The sequence below is a fragment of the Martes martes genome, assembly GCF_963455335.1.
Source record: "Martes martes genome assembly, chromosome: 12".
Classification (NCBI taxonomy): Eukaryota; Metazoa; Chordata; class Mammalia; order Carnivora; family Mustelidae; genus Martes; species Martes martes.
In genome coordinates, this window is record NC_137900.1 from 94,760,893 (window position 1) to 94,774,178 (window position 13,286).

The window sequence follows — 13,286 nt, forward strand, 5'->3', positions numbered from 1 at the left end:
AGCTGAGCCAGGATCCACATCATTTCATTGCCAGATTGGCTCTTCATGTCCTTGAAGCCGTGCCACTGTCGCGGGGGAGGCCAGCTGCTGAAAACACGGCCCCCACCCCAGGGCGCGGCTCAGGAAGGAGTTCAGGGCGGGGTCAGTGGACCCTGCAGTCAGCCAGTGGCCTGCCAGGACCCAGGGCCCAGGCAGCTCTGGCCTCCTGACCAGCCCTCTCTCTCACTTACTAATCTCACATATTCCATCCATCTCAGACGCTGGGCAGCTGCAAGTGGCCAGGCCTCTGGGTCACAAAGGAGGGGAATCCCGGCCTTTGTGCGGAGGTCCGGGGTCTGGGTGGGTAGGGGGCTGCTTTCGGGTCCGTTGCCAGAGCAGAGGATGGGATGGGGGTTCCGGGCTCACCCCCCGCCCGTGTGTGCCTCGAGTTATCCCTCCGGGACGGCTTGATGGACGGAGGGGACGCGGGGGCCCTCGGCCCAGTCGGTGCCCCCTCCTGGATCTGCCCTTTCCGAAGAAGGGCCCTGCGGAGGGGCCCAGCGCGACAGGGGCCAGCGCCCGATCGCCAGCGGGCGGAACGCAGCGCCAACGCAGCGACCGAGACCCGGCCCTCCCTCCCCCCGCGAGGTCGCTGGCCCCGGGCGCAGCGCTCCCCGAAAGTCCCCGCGCCCCGCGGACAGAGTGGGCGGGCCCGGGGCAGCGCCGCAGCCCCCGCCCTCCGCAACTTTGGCGGGCGGCGGGGCAGGAAGTGGGGGGAGGCGGCGCCAGGCCCGCGCGCCGGCCCCGCCCCCGCCCCGCCCCGCCCCTGGCCGCGCCCCCGCGCCCCCCGCGCCCCCGCAGCCCCGGAGCCGCCGCGCCGCCGAGTCCGAGCGCCGGGCGCAGAGCGCGGAGCCCGCGGGCGGGGCGAACAAAGCGGCGGCGGCGAGGCCGGCCCAGGCCCCGGACGCGCGGAGCGAGCGACCCAGCGGCCCTTTGTCTCGGGCGGGGCCGGAGCGGCGGCGGCCGCGGGGCGCCCGGAGCGCAGCATGCGGCGCCGGGAGGGGCGGGCGGCGGGGCGCTGCGGCGGCGGGCGGCGTGCGGCCCGGCCCGGGGCCCGGGGGCGCCCGCGCGTGTGAGGAGGTCCCGCGTGCTGCGCGGCGCCCACCCCGCGGCCGCACGTGGGCGGGAGCGGCGGCCCGCGAGGAGCCGGAGCCGGAGGAAGAGGAGGGGACGCGCGGCGGCGCAGCGGGGACCCCGGGCCGCCCGCGCGAAGCCCCGCCCCGGCCCCGAGCCCCGCGCGCGCGGGCGGGATGCCCCGCGGCCGCCGCACTTGGGCTCGAGCGCTGCCCTGAGCGGGGCCGGCGGAGCGGCCGCCGCGGGCGCCATGGAGCAGTGGCGGCAGTGCGGCCGCTGGCTCATCGACTGCAAGGTCCTGCCGCCCAACCACCGGGTCGTGTGGCCCTCGGCGGTGGCGTTCGACCTGGCGCAGGCGCTGCGCGACGGCGTCCTGCTCTGCCAGCTGCTGCACAACCTCGCCCCCGGCTCCATCGACCTCAAGGACATCAACTTCCGGCCGCAGATGTCCCAGGTGAGGGTCCGGGCGCGCGGCGGCCGCGGGGACGGAGGGGCGCGCCCCGGGAGGCGCGAAGTTGACCAAAGTCCCCCCAGCCCGGGGCGCGCCGCCGCCGCCCGTGGGCACCGCCGGGAAGCGCCCCGCGCGGGGCTGCGGCGCCCGGGTGAGGGGAGACCCGCCGCTGCCGCCCCCTCTCCCATCCCTTCCGCGCCCGGGGGGCCCGCCACGCCCGGGGGCCTCATCGGGCGTCGGGTCCCCCGGCTTCGCGCCTGATGGCCTGGTGGCGGACCCGTGGGGGACCCGCGGGGCGCGGCCGGGGGAGCCGGCGGGGCGAGGAGCGGTCGCCCGAGGGCGGAGGGAGCGGGAGGGCTTGGCTGGCCGCCTCCCCTTGGATAGGGCCGGGCCACTTGGTGCGGGCGGCAGCAGCCTCCCGTGGCTTCGGCAGCACCGTGGAGTGTGGCCTTTGTCGTGGCCGAGGCGTGTGGCAGCCGGCGGGCAGGAAGATGTCTGCGCAGCCGGCAGGAGCTGCTTGGCTGTCCCCTTAAAGGGAACTTGGCTAAGACTTGAGCAGAATGAAGCTCGGGTCCTGCCCTCCTCCAGTCACACAGATCGCTCGGCCCAGCTCCATTTGAAGGGGTCCTGGGCGCCCAAGGGGGGCCAGCCCTGTCCAGGATCGACCTTCCTGTTAGCCCTGTAGTCCCTTCCTCTGTGGCCCACGGCAAGTCCTCGTGGACAGCAGCGATTCCTGTGTGACATTGGAAAACCCGCCAGGGAGAACGGGGGAAGGAGTGAGTCACGGCTTTTCCAGGCTGGGCTGCACGGCCTCTGCCCTTTGGCTGGGACTGCGTTTCCAAGGAGATGAGGGCATCCCCTCCTCCAGGGAGGAAGGGGGGTGGCTGCTGACAAAGAGGAACCCTGAGAGGGTAGGGGGCTGCTGTCCCACCCAGCGATAACGACCCAGGACCCCGGAGGCAGGCAGCCTATTGAGGGAGCCTCTGCGGTGCCGGGGTGCAGTCTTAGGGCTCCCCCGACGCCGGCGCTGTCCTTAGGCTCTCTCATGCCAAGGAACCCAGAGTTCCCCGGGCCAGACGTCCTGCTGCATGGTGCTGTCATCAGTCCGTCAGTCTGTCAATCCCTTCCTCCCCTCTGTCCTCTGCTGGGGGTGGGGAAGGGGCTGGGCCAGAGAAACTGAGGACAGGAAGGACTGCAGAGGGCAGAGCCGGCCACGGGCGGGAGTGTCTGCCTTTCGCTGTCAACGACAGGGGCTGCCCAGGCTTGCTGGCTCCTGGCGGGCTTCCTGGTGGGTTGGCAGGGAGGCTGGGGCACGGGACACAGCCTGGGGTGGGCGGGTCCACACAACGGAGGCCGGGCCTGGCTGGCCTCTGGGTCCCCAGGCTGCCCTTTCCCAGCTGGGGTTTGGGCAGGGCGGGGGAAGTGGGGGCACCGCGGCTGCGCAGGTGGCTTGGCTCAGCTGCTGTGCTGGAAGTACAGAGACATCCTAGGGTCCCTAGAGCTGTCGATGGGACAGCAACCCTGACAGCAGCACAGTCCCTTTGAGCCCCTCGTGTCACAGCCTGGGTGAAGGGTATCAGGGGGACTCGGTGCTAGGGAGAAGCAGCCGGGCGAGCGTCTGTGTGTCTTCGTGGACGTGTGCTCGCTGAAGCCTGGCACCGTCGCCTTCTAGGTAGGTGACCACCTTTGGGGCCTCAGTTTCCCCATCTGTTTAATGGGAACAGCAATAGTAGGCGCCTTAGAGCTGCCTGCTGAGGTTTCCCCGAGGTTAGGGCGGAAACGTCCTCAGTGCAGCGCAGAGCTGATGTTAGTGATTCTAGGGGGGTCTTCTGGACACTGGCAGGGACCACTGTCTTGGCTGAGGCTGAGGGCTGCTCTCCCTGACCTCAGCCCACCGGTCATCTTGGAGGGGTTGGGGTGGGTCACCCCATCTTTGTTTTTCTGTCGCCGTGAGAACCTGTATTCGTTGGGTCTACGCCTTGGCTCCGTCTGTATATTCACAGTTAAGGAAATCATTCTGTTTGGCAGGTCTGGCCGTGCCGGTTTGGGGGAAGAGCCCGGGGGCCTCTCTGTGTGGCTGGTCTTTGTGATTCAGGAAGCTCACCATCCCTAGAGCGGGGGACGAAAGGTGTCCTGTTGGTCCCCGATGCTCGGATCCCAAGGACAGTCCAGGCTTCCGTCTCTCACTGGGGAGGATCCTGGGGAGGCCGCGCCGCTCCTGTTCATAGATCAGGCCGCTGACGCTCAGATCCGGTGGCCTCAGGTCACGCAGGTCAGAAGAGGGGAAACCAGGCCACGAGCTTAAGTCTCCCTTGTAGGATTGCCGAAGCGAATTCGATTCCGCAAGCTTTCCTTGAGCCGTCTGGCTGACTTTCGTTCCATGGCTCCTGCCACGGGGAGGATGGGGTGCACGGTGGGTGCCTGTGTTCTGTGGCAAGTCCGGTCTGCAGGGCCTTCCGGCCTCCGTGGTCCTGGAGAGCCGGAGGCCCGTCCAGCCCGGAGGCCTCCATGTTGTCCCCCTTGTTCCAGAAGGCCGTGCTGGCTTCTCGTGGTGACATTCTGTTTTCAGAGGATAGCGTTTGGAATGTCCCTCACTCTGAGCTGACCTCAGCTGGGTTATTGGCCCCAAAGGAGCCTAAGAGCTTGTGCACTTATGGGGCATCTGCTGTGTGCAGAGCTGGAGGCTGGGAGGTGTTCGTGCAGAGAGCCGGAAGGCCCCTCTGTCGAGCCCTCCTGGAGCTGGCAGGCCATGCTTTAATTTTTTTTTAATCCAAAATGCCTGGAAGCCACCTTGGGTTTAATTAAGATAATTAGGTATGGCCGCAATCTGCTGATCCTAACGAGAGATCACGTGTGTCTGGAGCGGCTTTGGCCGTGGACGTCCCGAGGTTGCTGACGCCAGCAGAGAGCCCCTGCGCTCCGTCCGCGGTCTGAACCTGGAGGGCACCACCCGCCCGGCCTCTCGCCCATATCGCCCCGGCAGGCCTCCTCCCCGGAGAACAGATTGGGAAGCCTGGCCCCTGGGGTCCCCCCAGGGTAACTCCCCTGCCCACGCCTCCCACCCCTGCCTCAGGCCTGTTGCTGCCCACTTCCGTACCCTTGCGGTCAGCATCCATGATGAGCTGTGCCCTTGCCGGTAGAATTCCCCCTCTCTTGGCCTGGTTCTTCCTGGAGGAGCTGGTCTAGGGCCCCTCCTCCAGGAAGCCTTCTCTGATTGCACTCTCTTGGCTCGCGGTGTGGCGAGCCTGGCTGTGCCCCCCGTGCGCCAGGGGTAGGTCGCTGACCCTGCACTTCGGGTGCTCTTACTCCAGCCAGCACGTGGGGCCACTCTCTTGCTGCCCCTCTGCAAAGCCCCGCCTGGAGGGAGACTGGGGCCAGCCCTTCCTCCAGGATATCATCTCGGGGGCTTCCGAGGCAGGCTTTGTGCTTGGCGAGGGGCTGCCGCGTGGCCGGGGTCCTGCTCTCGTGACGCTTCTGGAAGAGCGAGGGTGCGGAGGTGTCGCCCAGATGCCCCGGGCTGCAGAAGTGGCCTGCAGTGGCCTGTAGGAGGCCCGCAGGTGTTCGGGGCTCCTGAGGGCGGGCTGCCGGGGCCTGGGCCCTGAGGCCGAGCCGTGTGACACCAGGGCAGAGCGCAGCACCGAGGAACCCTCGCTTCTGTGGAAACAGGAGGCCTCTTGTCCTTTTCCAAATTTTGGAAGATATCTTGGACTTTTAGGAGAGCCCCATGTGGCTCGCCCCAGTGGAGGTGAGGGGGAAACTTGGGGCCCCCACGCCGGATGTCTCAGTGCGTCGCCCGCAAAACGAGGGCCTTGTTCTCGGTGACGCAGCTCAGCCTCTCGGCCCCGTCTCAGGTGTGACCCACTCATGTGTCCCCGGAAATGTTGGTTCAGCAGAAGGAGAACCGGAGGGGTGCGGTCTGCGGGCCTCCTCAGCCCCTCGGTCCGGGGCGACTCCGCAGCCTTCCCTCGGTGCCCGTGACCTCGACACCCTGCAGGTTCCAGGCACCCTTTGGGGCAGAGCGTCCCGCCGCCGGGTCCCTCCGTGTCCCCGCGGGACTGGAATCGGGGTGCGCGCCTGCGGGGGGACCAGCGACGGTGCCTCCGCTCCGGCTCCTGTCCTGCAGGCGGCACGCGCAGCCTTGTCCCAGGCGGTGTCTGCCGTCCGCTCCGTGGCGTCGCTCTGTCCCCCGGGGCTCGGGGCTCTTCTCTTGAAGGGATTTAGGACAAGGTGCATCTCCAGTTTCTCCTTCCCCTCTCTTCCTGCCAGTTTGCATTATGATTTCCTGTTTCATTCCGCGGGCTGTAATCTGTTCCTGTTTGTTTCCACGCTCCCGTTTGACCCGGGAACTGCTTCAAGGCAGCTGCTGTGCATTTTGAGATGTTCCCGGCAGTTCCTTCCCCTCCCCTCCCCTCCCCTGTCCTGTCCTATCCTTTCTCCTTTCCTCCCTTCCTTCCTTTTTCCTTCTTTCCTCCCTTTTTTCTTTCCCTCTTTCTTTCTTCTTCTCTTTCTTTTTTTCTTGATTGTATTTATTTATTTGAGAGAGAGAGAGAGAGGGAGAGAGGAGGAGCAGAGGGAGAGAGACAAGCAGACTTCCTTGCTGAGCACAGAGCCCGGCTTTGGGCTCAATCTTACGACCCTGAGATCACGGCCTGAGCTGAAACCAGGAGTCGGATGCTTAACCGGCCGAGCCACCCAGGTGCCCCGTGTTCTCAGTTGCTTTCCGGAGCAAGATGTCTTTTTGCACTCTTCTCTGTCCCAGCTCAGGAGTCAGCCCTGTCTCTGAGGAGCTCTGGTCCCCTCGTGGGGGGAGGGGTGTTTAGAAGCCAAGATCCAGGTGCTGGTGTGCACACCGCCGCGGGCTGTCCCTGCTCCCTGCGGCCCTCGCGGTGGGAGCTGGTGCTGTGTGTGTGTGTGCGCGCGTGCGCGCACGTGGGCACAGGTGTAGATGGGTGTGCTGTGCGCACGTTTCTCTTTGTTTTCTGTCTGTATCACGGACTGCCAAATAGAAACGCGAGAATTCCTTCCGTATTTCAAAACCTCTGGTGGTCTGGTTAAAAAGGTAAAAAGAAATGCGTGATGTTAATTTTAATAACACAACTTAAGGAACCCTTGCCTTGTCAGCAGGGTGATATGGCCTCCAGTGTGGCGGAAATCAATTCTTCGGGGGCGAGGAAATCATGTTCTTTTTACGTACAGAGCTCAGATGTACACAGAGCACAGAACAGACACACGGTACCTCTGTGGCATTGCGGGGTCGTGTGGGAGGTCGATCACGAAAAGTGCTCCGAAAGGCTTCTTAGGGGGTGAAAGTGGAGAAATGTGGACTTCCCTGACCGTGGCTTCCCATGTGGCAGGGATTAAGGCTCTGAGTGGGCCACCGGGGGCCTGGGCTGGTGGCCGAGGCCAGTGTGCCGGGGTCCCATCGTTGGCGCTGGCCTGACCGGCTGCGAGGGACCCCAGGCTATGTGTGGGGGGTCCTGAAGCTTGCGTGTGGATTTGTCAGGCAGGGCCCCTGGGCATCAGCGGCCCATGTCATGGGAGGGCACCGCCTGGCAGCGGTGGTTGGTGGATTGTTTGTGGCTTTGGTGTCGCTGGGCTGGGCTGGAGCCTGGAAGTGTGCTCTGCATTTGGTGGGGAGGCCATCTGGGCCCTGGACGTGGGTGTCCCCGTGCCGAGAATGGGGGCTCCGCTGAGCCCGGGGTCATGTGTGCAGGCAGCAGCCTTGCTGGAGGCCTGACGAGGATGTGTAGCCACGGGGAGCCCCCACCCCAGTGCCTCATTCAAGCTTTTTCTTGCACGAGGTTAGGGTGGTCAAGGGTGTCCCCTCTCTGGAGAGGGACTGTCATCTTTCCCAGAATTGCGGCGGGTCCTGCTCTGGGCAGTCAGCAGCATCACATCCTCCAGCCTCTTCCTCCTGGCCTCGTGTCCAGGCCACGTCTGTGTCCCCGGCTTTGTGGCTTCTAGGGGTGGGATATCCGGGACAGACAGCGCTTGCGGGACCGGGGTGGTGGGGCCCTAGTTTAGGCAGAGACCCAGACCCGAGTCTGGCAGCTTTGCTGGGTGGGCCTCCCTCCTGACTGCCCCTTGAATCTACCCCGTCTCCTGCGGCGCCCCGGCCGACCCCCAGCGCCCCGCTCCCAGAGCAGAGGCTGGCACGGGTCTCGTGTCGAGGACCAGACGGTAAATATTCTGCGCCTCGTGGGCCAGACAGGCTCTGTCGTAACCATTCAACTCTGCCCTCCTGGTGTGAAGGCAGCCGGGCTGATCTGGAAATGAGTAAGTGTGGCGGGGGGCCAGCAAACTTCATGGAGAATGAAATTTGAATTTCGTATCATTTTCATGTGTCACGAAATATATTCTTTTGATTCTTTTCCTTTGACTGTTTAAAAATGTGGAAACCTTCCTTAGCTTGTGGCCTGTACAAAACCAGGGGGTGGGCTTGCCTGCGGGGCTAAGGGCCTGTCCTGGGGCCTGTGAAGGAGCCCCGGTCCCTGGTCCCTGCCCTCCCAGAGTTTGCCGTCACATCTCCATTTGTATCCAGGGCCCTCGGACGTGCTCGGCAAGGACAAAGCTCTCTCCACCTGTGCCAGAAGTTGGGCTGAGTGCTGGGGGCCGGGACCTCATCTCCTCCATGTAGGGGTTGTGGTGGGGCTCGGCCCTCAGCTGCATCTCACAAGGGAGGCAGCAGGGGCCACTGGGACTGAGTCCCCCAATGTCTGGAATGGCGCGGACATTTGCTGGCCTCTGGAAGGGCAGTGGGGAGTCCATTGCCATTGGCCCCTGGGCTGCAGTGGGAGTCTCCGTGGGGCAGGGTCGTGGGCCTGGCTGAGCCCTGGTCTCCTCGTCTGCACGGGGGATGCCCGTGGCCACCTTGCAGGCTGCTGGGAGGATTTGGTGGGAAAATGCGGACCTGGCACTGTCCCTGCCTCGCATCTGGCCCCATAAGTCTCCCTCCCCAGGCTCAGGTGGCCAGCTTGGTCCTGCTGGCTGGCCCAGCCTTCTGCCCTGGCCAGGGGGCCCCACCTCGCCTCTGGCCACCCAGCTGCAGCAGATCCTCATGGAGATTAAGAGAGGGTGGGCGGCCAGCGCCCGGACGTGGACCCTCCCTCCTGCCCTGCCTCCAAGCCCCTCCCATTCATCATTTACCCTTCAGCCCCGGGGGTGGGTGGGGGCTGGGCGATGCCCAGACCGTTGGAGGATCCTTGGCCAAGGAGCACGGGGCCCAGGACCGGATGGCAGCCCTGCCCCTCCCTCTGCCGGTGACCTTGGGTGCCTGCTGGAAGGGTCTCAGCCCCTTTCTCTGCTGGTTCCTTCCCAGGAGCTCCGGTGCTGGACAGTGCAGGAGGTGGGGACAGACGCGTGATTTGCTGTCCCATCTTTGGGGGCTGTGTTAGTTCTAATCAGATACAGACGCTTACTTGGATCCTGGAGGGAAGGGACTGTGGAGGGCTTCATGGCGGAGGTGGCCCTTGAGCTGGCCTGGGAAGCTGGACGCCTTTGTGTAACTGAAGGGTGGAGATGGGGTGGTTGCTGCAGAGACAGGCCCCCCAGGTCTTCTAGATCATAGCTGCCAGCTGTGCCCTGTTCTGGGAGGCCTGGTTCCCTGGCTGCCCAGCGCCAGCATGCCCTCCGCGCCCGTTAGGACACTCAGTGCGACACCGGGTTGGGCAGTTAACGGAGAGGCCGAGGCGGCTGCCTGAGGTCCCATGGCCCGTGGAGGTTGAGGCCTCTTGCCAACCTGCAGCCGTCCCCTTCGCCTGCTGCCCGTCGCTGGGAGGGGGCTCTCTGCGTCACTGAGACGTTCTCTCACCTGCCCGTGGGTGTTGGGCAAGAGCGGCAGAGACCCCTGACGTTGTGTCCCCGACCGCCTGGGGGGGGGGTCCTGAAGAAACGACACGGCGCTTCCCGACGCGGAGGAATCGAGCAGGCCTGCGAGGGGAGGCCTCCTGGGGAGGCGACGGGGTCCTCAACACACTGGGGGGGAGGTCTGGTGCCCGGGAGCGGACGCTCCAGCCGCCGCCCACCGCCTACGCCGCGGGGCTCGGGGAACACCCCCCCCGCCCGCTACGTGGGACGAGCCCCCGTCCCCTGCCCCGACAAGGCCTGCCCCGCTCAGGCCAGGACGAGCCCGGGGGCAGCCGGAGGAGCCGCGAGCCTCGGGCTCAGGGTGCTCCGTGCCAGCGGCCCGGAGCTGCTCCCACTGTTTCGGTTTCTGAATCCAGAAGCTAAACAGGAACAACAAACGCGCGACCGCTGGGGGCGCGGGGCTGGGCTTGAACGGCCCCCGGGGCCCGGGGTCCCTGCTCCGTGGGCTTCACGTGCCGTCTCCGTAGAGGTCATGGAAGGGCTTCAACACACCTGCGTGTGCCCCGCGTCACCTTCGGCTTGAGCCCGGGAATGCTTCTCTTTGCCGTGTTTCGGGCTTCGGGCCTCACAGGAGCGGCACCCGTGGTCCCGTGCGGGGCCCGCCGCCTGGCCTCCCGTCTGTCCGCCGGGCTCTCCAGCCTCCGGGTCTTTACAGGAGTGGGGGGTCCGCCCCCGGCCCCCCCCAGCCCTTGCCGCCATCTGTGCGGGGAGGGGCGCCTGCTGGTCTCCTGCTGTCTGCCTCCCGGCGCGCCCCGAAGCGTGTGAGGTCCTGCTGTGGCCAGACAGGTGGGTCCCTGACACGTGGAAGGTGGGCGGGCGGGTGCCACAGGGCATCCCTGGGAGTCCCTGCGTAGGTGGGCAGTTGGGGTTCCGGGCATCTGCTTGCTCCTGTGCTGCCCCCCCGTACCCCAGCCCTGCTTCTGCCTGGTCTCCCTGAGCACCCCTTCCTTTCCTGGGGACACACGTTGCACCGACATTCGCTTGATTATCATAGTTGTGTCCTAGACACAGGATGTTGCCGGGGGCGGGTGGTGTGGCCCCGTGGCCCCAGGAGGGGGGGCCTCTGCAGAGGTGCAAGGGGGAAGCCACCTGCCAGCGTCCCCCCGGCTCAGAGACGCGGGGCCCCACCGGCCCTGGACTTTCTCACGCCAGAGCTGCGAAGACCCCGTCTGGCCTCTCCGGCTTGGCTTCCCCGTGGGGGCTGGCTGTGGTCCGTGGCACGGCTCCTGTGAGCTTTGGCACCTGGGGGTGGTGGGCTGTGTGCCGGGAGGCCTCAGTGTCGCCCCAGGAATGGGGAGGCGCCGTGGTGACGGTGGTCATGGCTGGAGCAGGGACCATCCCAGCTTTTAACTGCATACGCGGGTGTCTGGTTCCTGGGGGCGTCACCACGTGTCCTGGGCACACAGGACCCCTCACGAAGCTTTTGTGTGTTCATATCCTGTGTCAGGCCCCTGGGGTGGCAGAAGGCTCTGGTCCCACGTGCTCAGGGCAGCCACATCCTGAGACCCTCCCTCCCCCCTTGCCCTCAGCTCCTCCCACTCATAATTTGCCCCTCCATGCCCGGGATGGGGGGCTGGGCCCCACCCCCAGCCCCCGGCTCATCTGGCTGCTGGGACAGGAGCGAATGTCACGGACGGTCCTTTCAGGGAGGGACGAGACCCCTGAGTTCTGAGCTGTTTTCCTCTGTAGATGACGGGCTTCGCATGAGAACTGACTCCGAACCATTTGGTTTAATTTGTTTTTAGCCCAGAGCTCAAAGGAAGCAGGCTTGCGGCTGGGCAGTGGGGTGTGACCGGGCTCCTGGGGGCTTGCCGCGTGGCTGCTCCCCCTGGGCCTCCGTGCTCCTGGCTGCACAGGGGGCCGGGCTCCCCCTCCCTCGAGGTGTCCGGGCACAGTCGGGGTGGCGAGGACTCAGGGCTGGTGTCCTGGCTTTCCAGCTGGCCATGGTGCGCCCTCGAGCTGCACTGTTTCGAGGTCTCAGTTTCCCCCTCTGTAGGATGGGTATGAAAACTGGCATCCTTCCCAGTGGATGGACAGGCAGAGGTGAACAGTGTGTCTGAGCCTCAGAGACATTGTGCCGGGGAGGGAAGCCGGACGTCAGAGCGCCGGGGCCGGGGAGGCTGGCGTGATTCCGTGCTCGCGTGTGTCGGGCACAGGTGAGAGCTGGGCTGGGGAGAGGGCACCGGACTGGCTGCTCACGGGTATGGCCTTGTGTTTGGGGTCACGATAAGGCTCTGGATCCAGATCGTGGTGCTGGTTGCACACCATGGCGAAGGAACAGAATCGCCAATTGTAGATTTCGTTATGTGTCTTCGACCGCAGAAAAGTAGCATCCCCTTGTGGGGCTGGGAGGAGTCTGTGGCAGGTGAGTGCACACCCTGGGGACGTGCCCTGGGAGCCTGTGCTGGCTGTGGTGGGGACCCGCAGGGCCACCATGTGACTCTCGAGGGCCCTGAACGCCTTTGCCCGTGGCCTCCCCCTTCCTTGAGAGACGTTAAAAGTCCTACTTTTACGACTGGGTTGACGTCAGGGTCAGAATACTAATAGCATATATTTGAATATCATCTTTGAGCTCGCACACATTTGGGCCCCTAAAAGGCCCTGCTGGGCCTGGAGGGTGAGTCAGCCCCATGTGGCCTCCCACGTGGCTCCTTTCTTGGGCCCCTTCTTGGGTGGGTGCACCCCTGGGTACACGCCGCTCCAGGACTCAGGGCACCGGGGCGGTGCCTTCCCTCTCCAGGAGTGAGGAGTCAGGGAACGGCTCCAGGCTCTGACTCTGCCCGAAACAGGGTGGCCCGGAGAGCGGAGACAGATGGGTCCAGGGAGCCCGTGAGGCGTCGGGTGTCGGTTGTCCCCCCCCGTAGCATGGGACTGTCATTTCTAGGCACCTCCACGGGCGGATGGGAGGAGGGCTCGTGGGGCATCCGAAGTCGCCCCTTCAACGAGAAGGGGTCCCGCGGTCCGGGTGTCGGGAGGAGGGCGGGGGGTCTGTGCGCGTGTCCTCTCTCGCGCGGGAAGCCGGCCCGCGCCTGCTGCGGGAGTCTGCACTCTGGCTCACGCGTCGTGTGCCTGCGGCCACCCGGCGAAGGCAGGAGACCAGCGGTCCCGGGGCCGCGATGGTGTCTGGGAGCCCACGCAGAGGAGGCCTCGGTGTTCAGCCAGGATGTGGGTTTTCTCCGTGTCTTTGGGAGAGCCGGTTTCCCCACGTCGGCGGCTCCTGGAGTCCCCCCGCCGCCCCTCCCGCGGGTCTTCCCGCCGGCCCGGGGCTCCTGCCGGTCTCATCCACGGGGGCCACGGGGGCCGGACGCCGTGTCTGGGAGTGAATGCCGGAGCCGGTGAACCCAGGCCGTACACCTCGCCGTCCGCCGGCAGCGTGTGCGCACCTGCTCCGGTCCCGCGGGGGGTTTGCAAGCCCAGCTGCATTTCTGGGGCTCGTTTCTGGAACTAGGTGCGAGTGTGGACGATTCCCAGGGGACGCTGGGGTCAGGAGGCCAGGTGCGGTCTGCTGTCTGTACTGTGCCGCCCGGCTAGAGGCTCCCGTCTCCGCGCCTGTCCGCAGTCTAGAAAAGTCTGGGCGATGCCATCCGCCTCCCGTTTTGGGGCTGGCATCCACTCTCCTGCTGGTGGCGGAGGGCTCCGGGCTTTGCCTGCAGAGCTCTGCCCGCCCTGTCTCCTTGTGGGGAGCCCTGGCCGCCCCCTGGCCAGCTGGTGCTGTTCATGCCAGGGACCACACTGTGGACCAGCGTGGGGGTCCCCTGGTCCCCGGGTCCCCGTCTCACGCCCTCCCTCTTGCCCGAGCCTCCAGCTGGTGGTGCTTGTGTCCTGCAGGGTGGGACACAGCCCCGGCCTGGGTGCC

The 13,286-nt window shown here is 65.9% G+C and overlaps 1 protein-coding gene across 1 annotated transcript in view; it reads left to right on the top strand.

The window, feature by feature from the left end:
* The first annotated feature begins 1,208 nt into the window (after positions 1–1,208).
* Positions 1,209–13,286, top strand: part of VAV2 (vav guanine nucleotide exchange factor 2) — a 160,317-nt gene continuing 148,239 nt past the window's right edge. Inside the window, exon 1 of the mRNA XM_080820146.1 lies at positions 1,209–1,567. Coding sequence (XP_080676272.1) covers positions 1,364–1,567 — 204 coding nt within the window. The 5' untranslated portion in view covers positions 1,209–1,363. The remainder of the gene's footprint in view (positions 1,568–13,286) is intronic.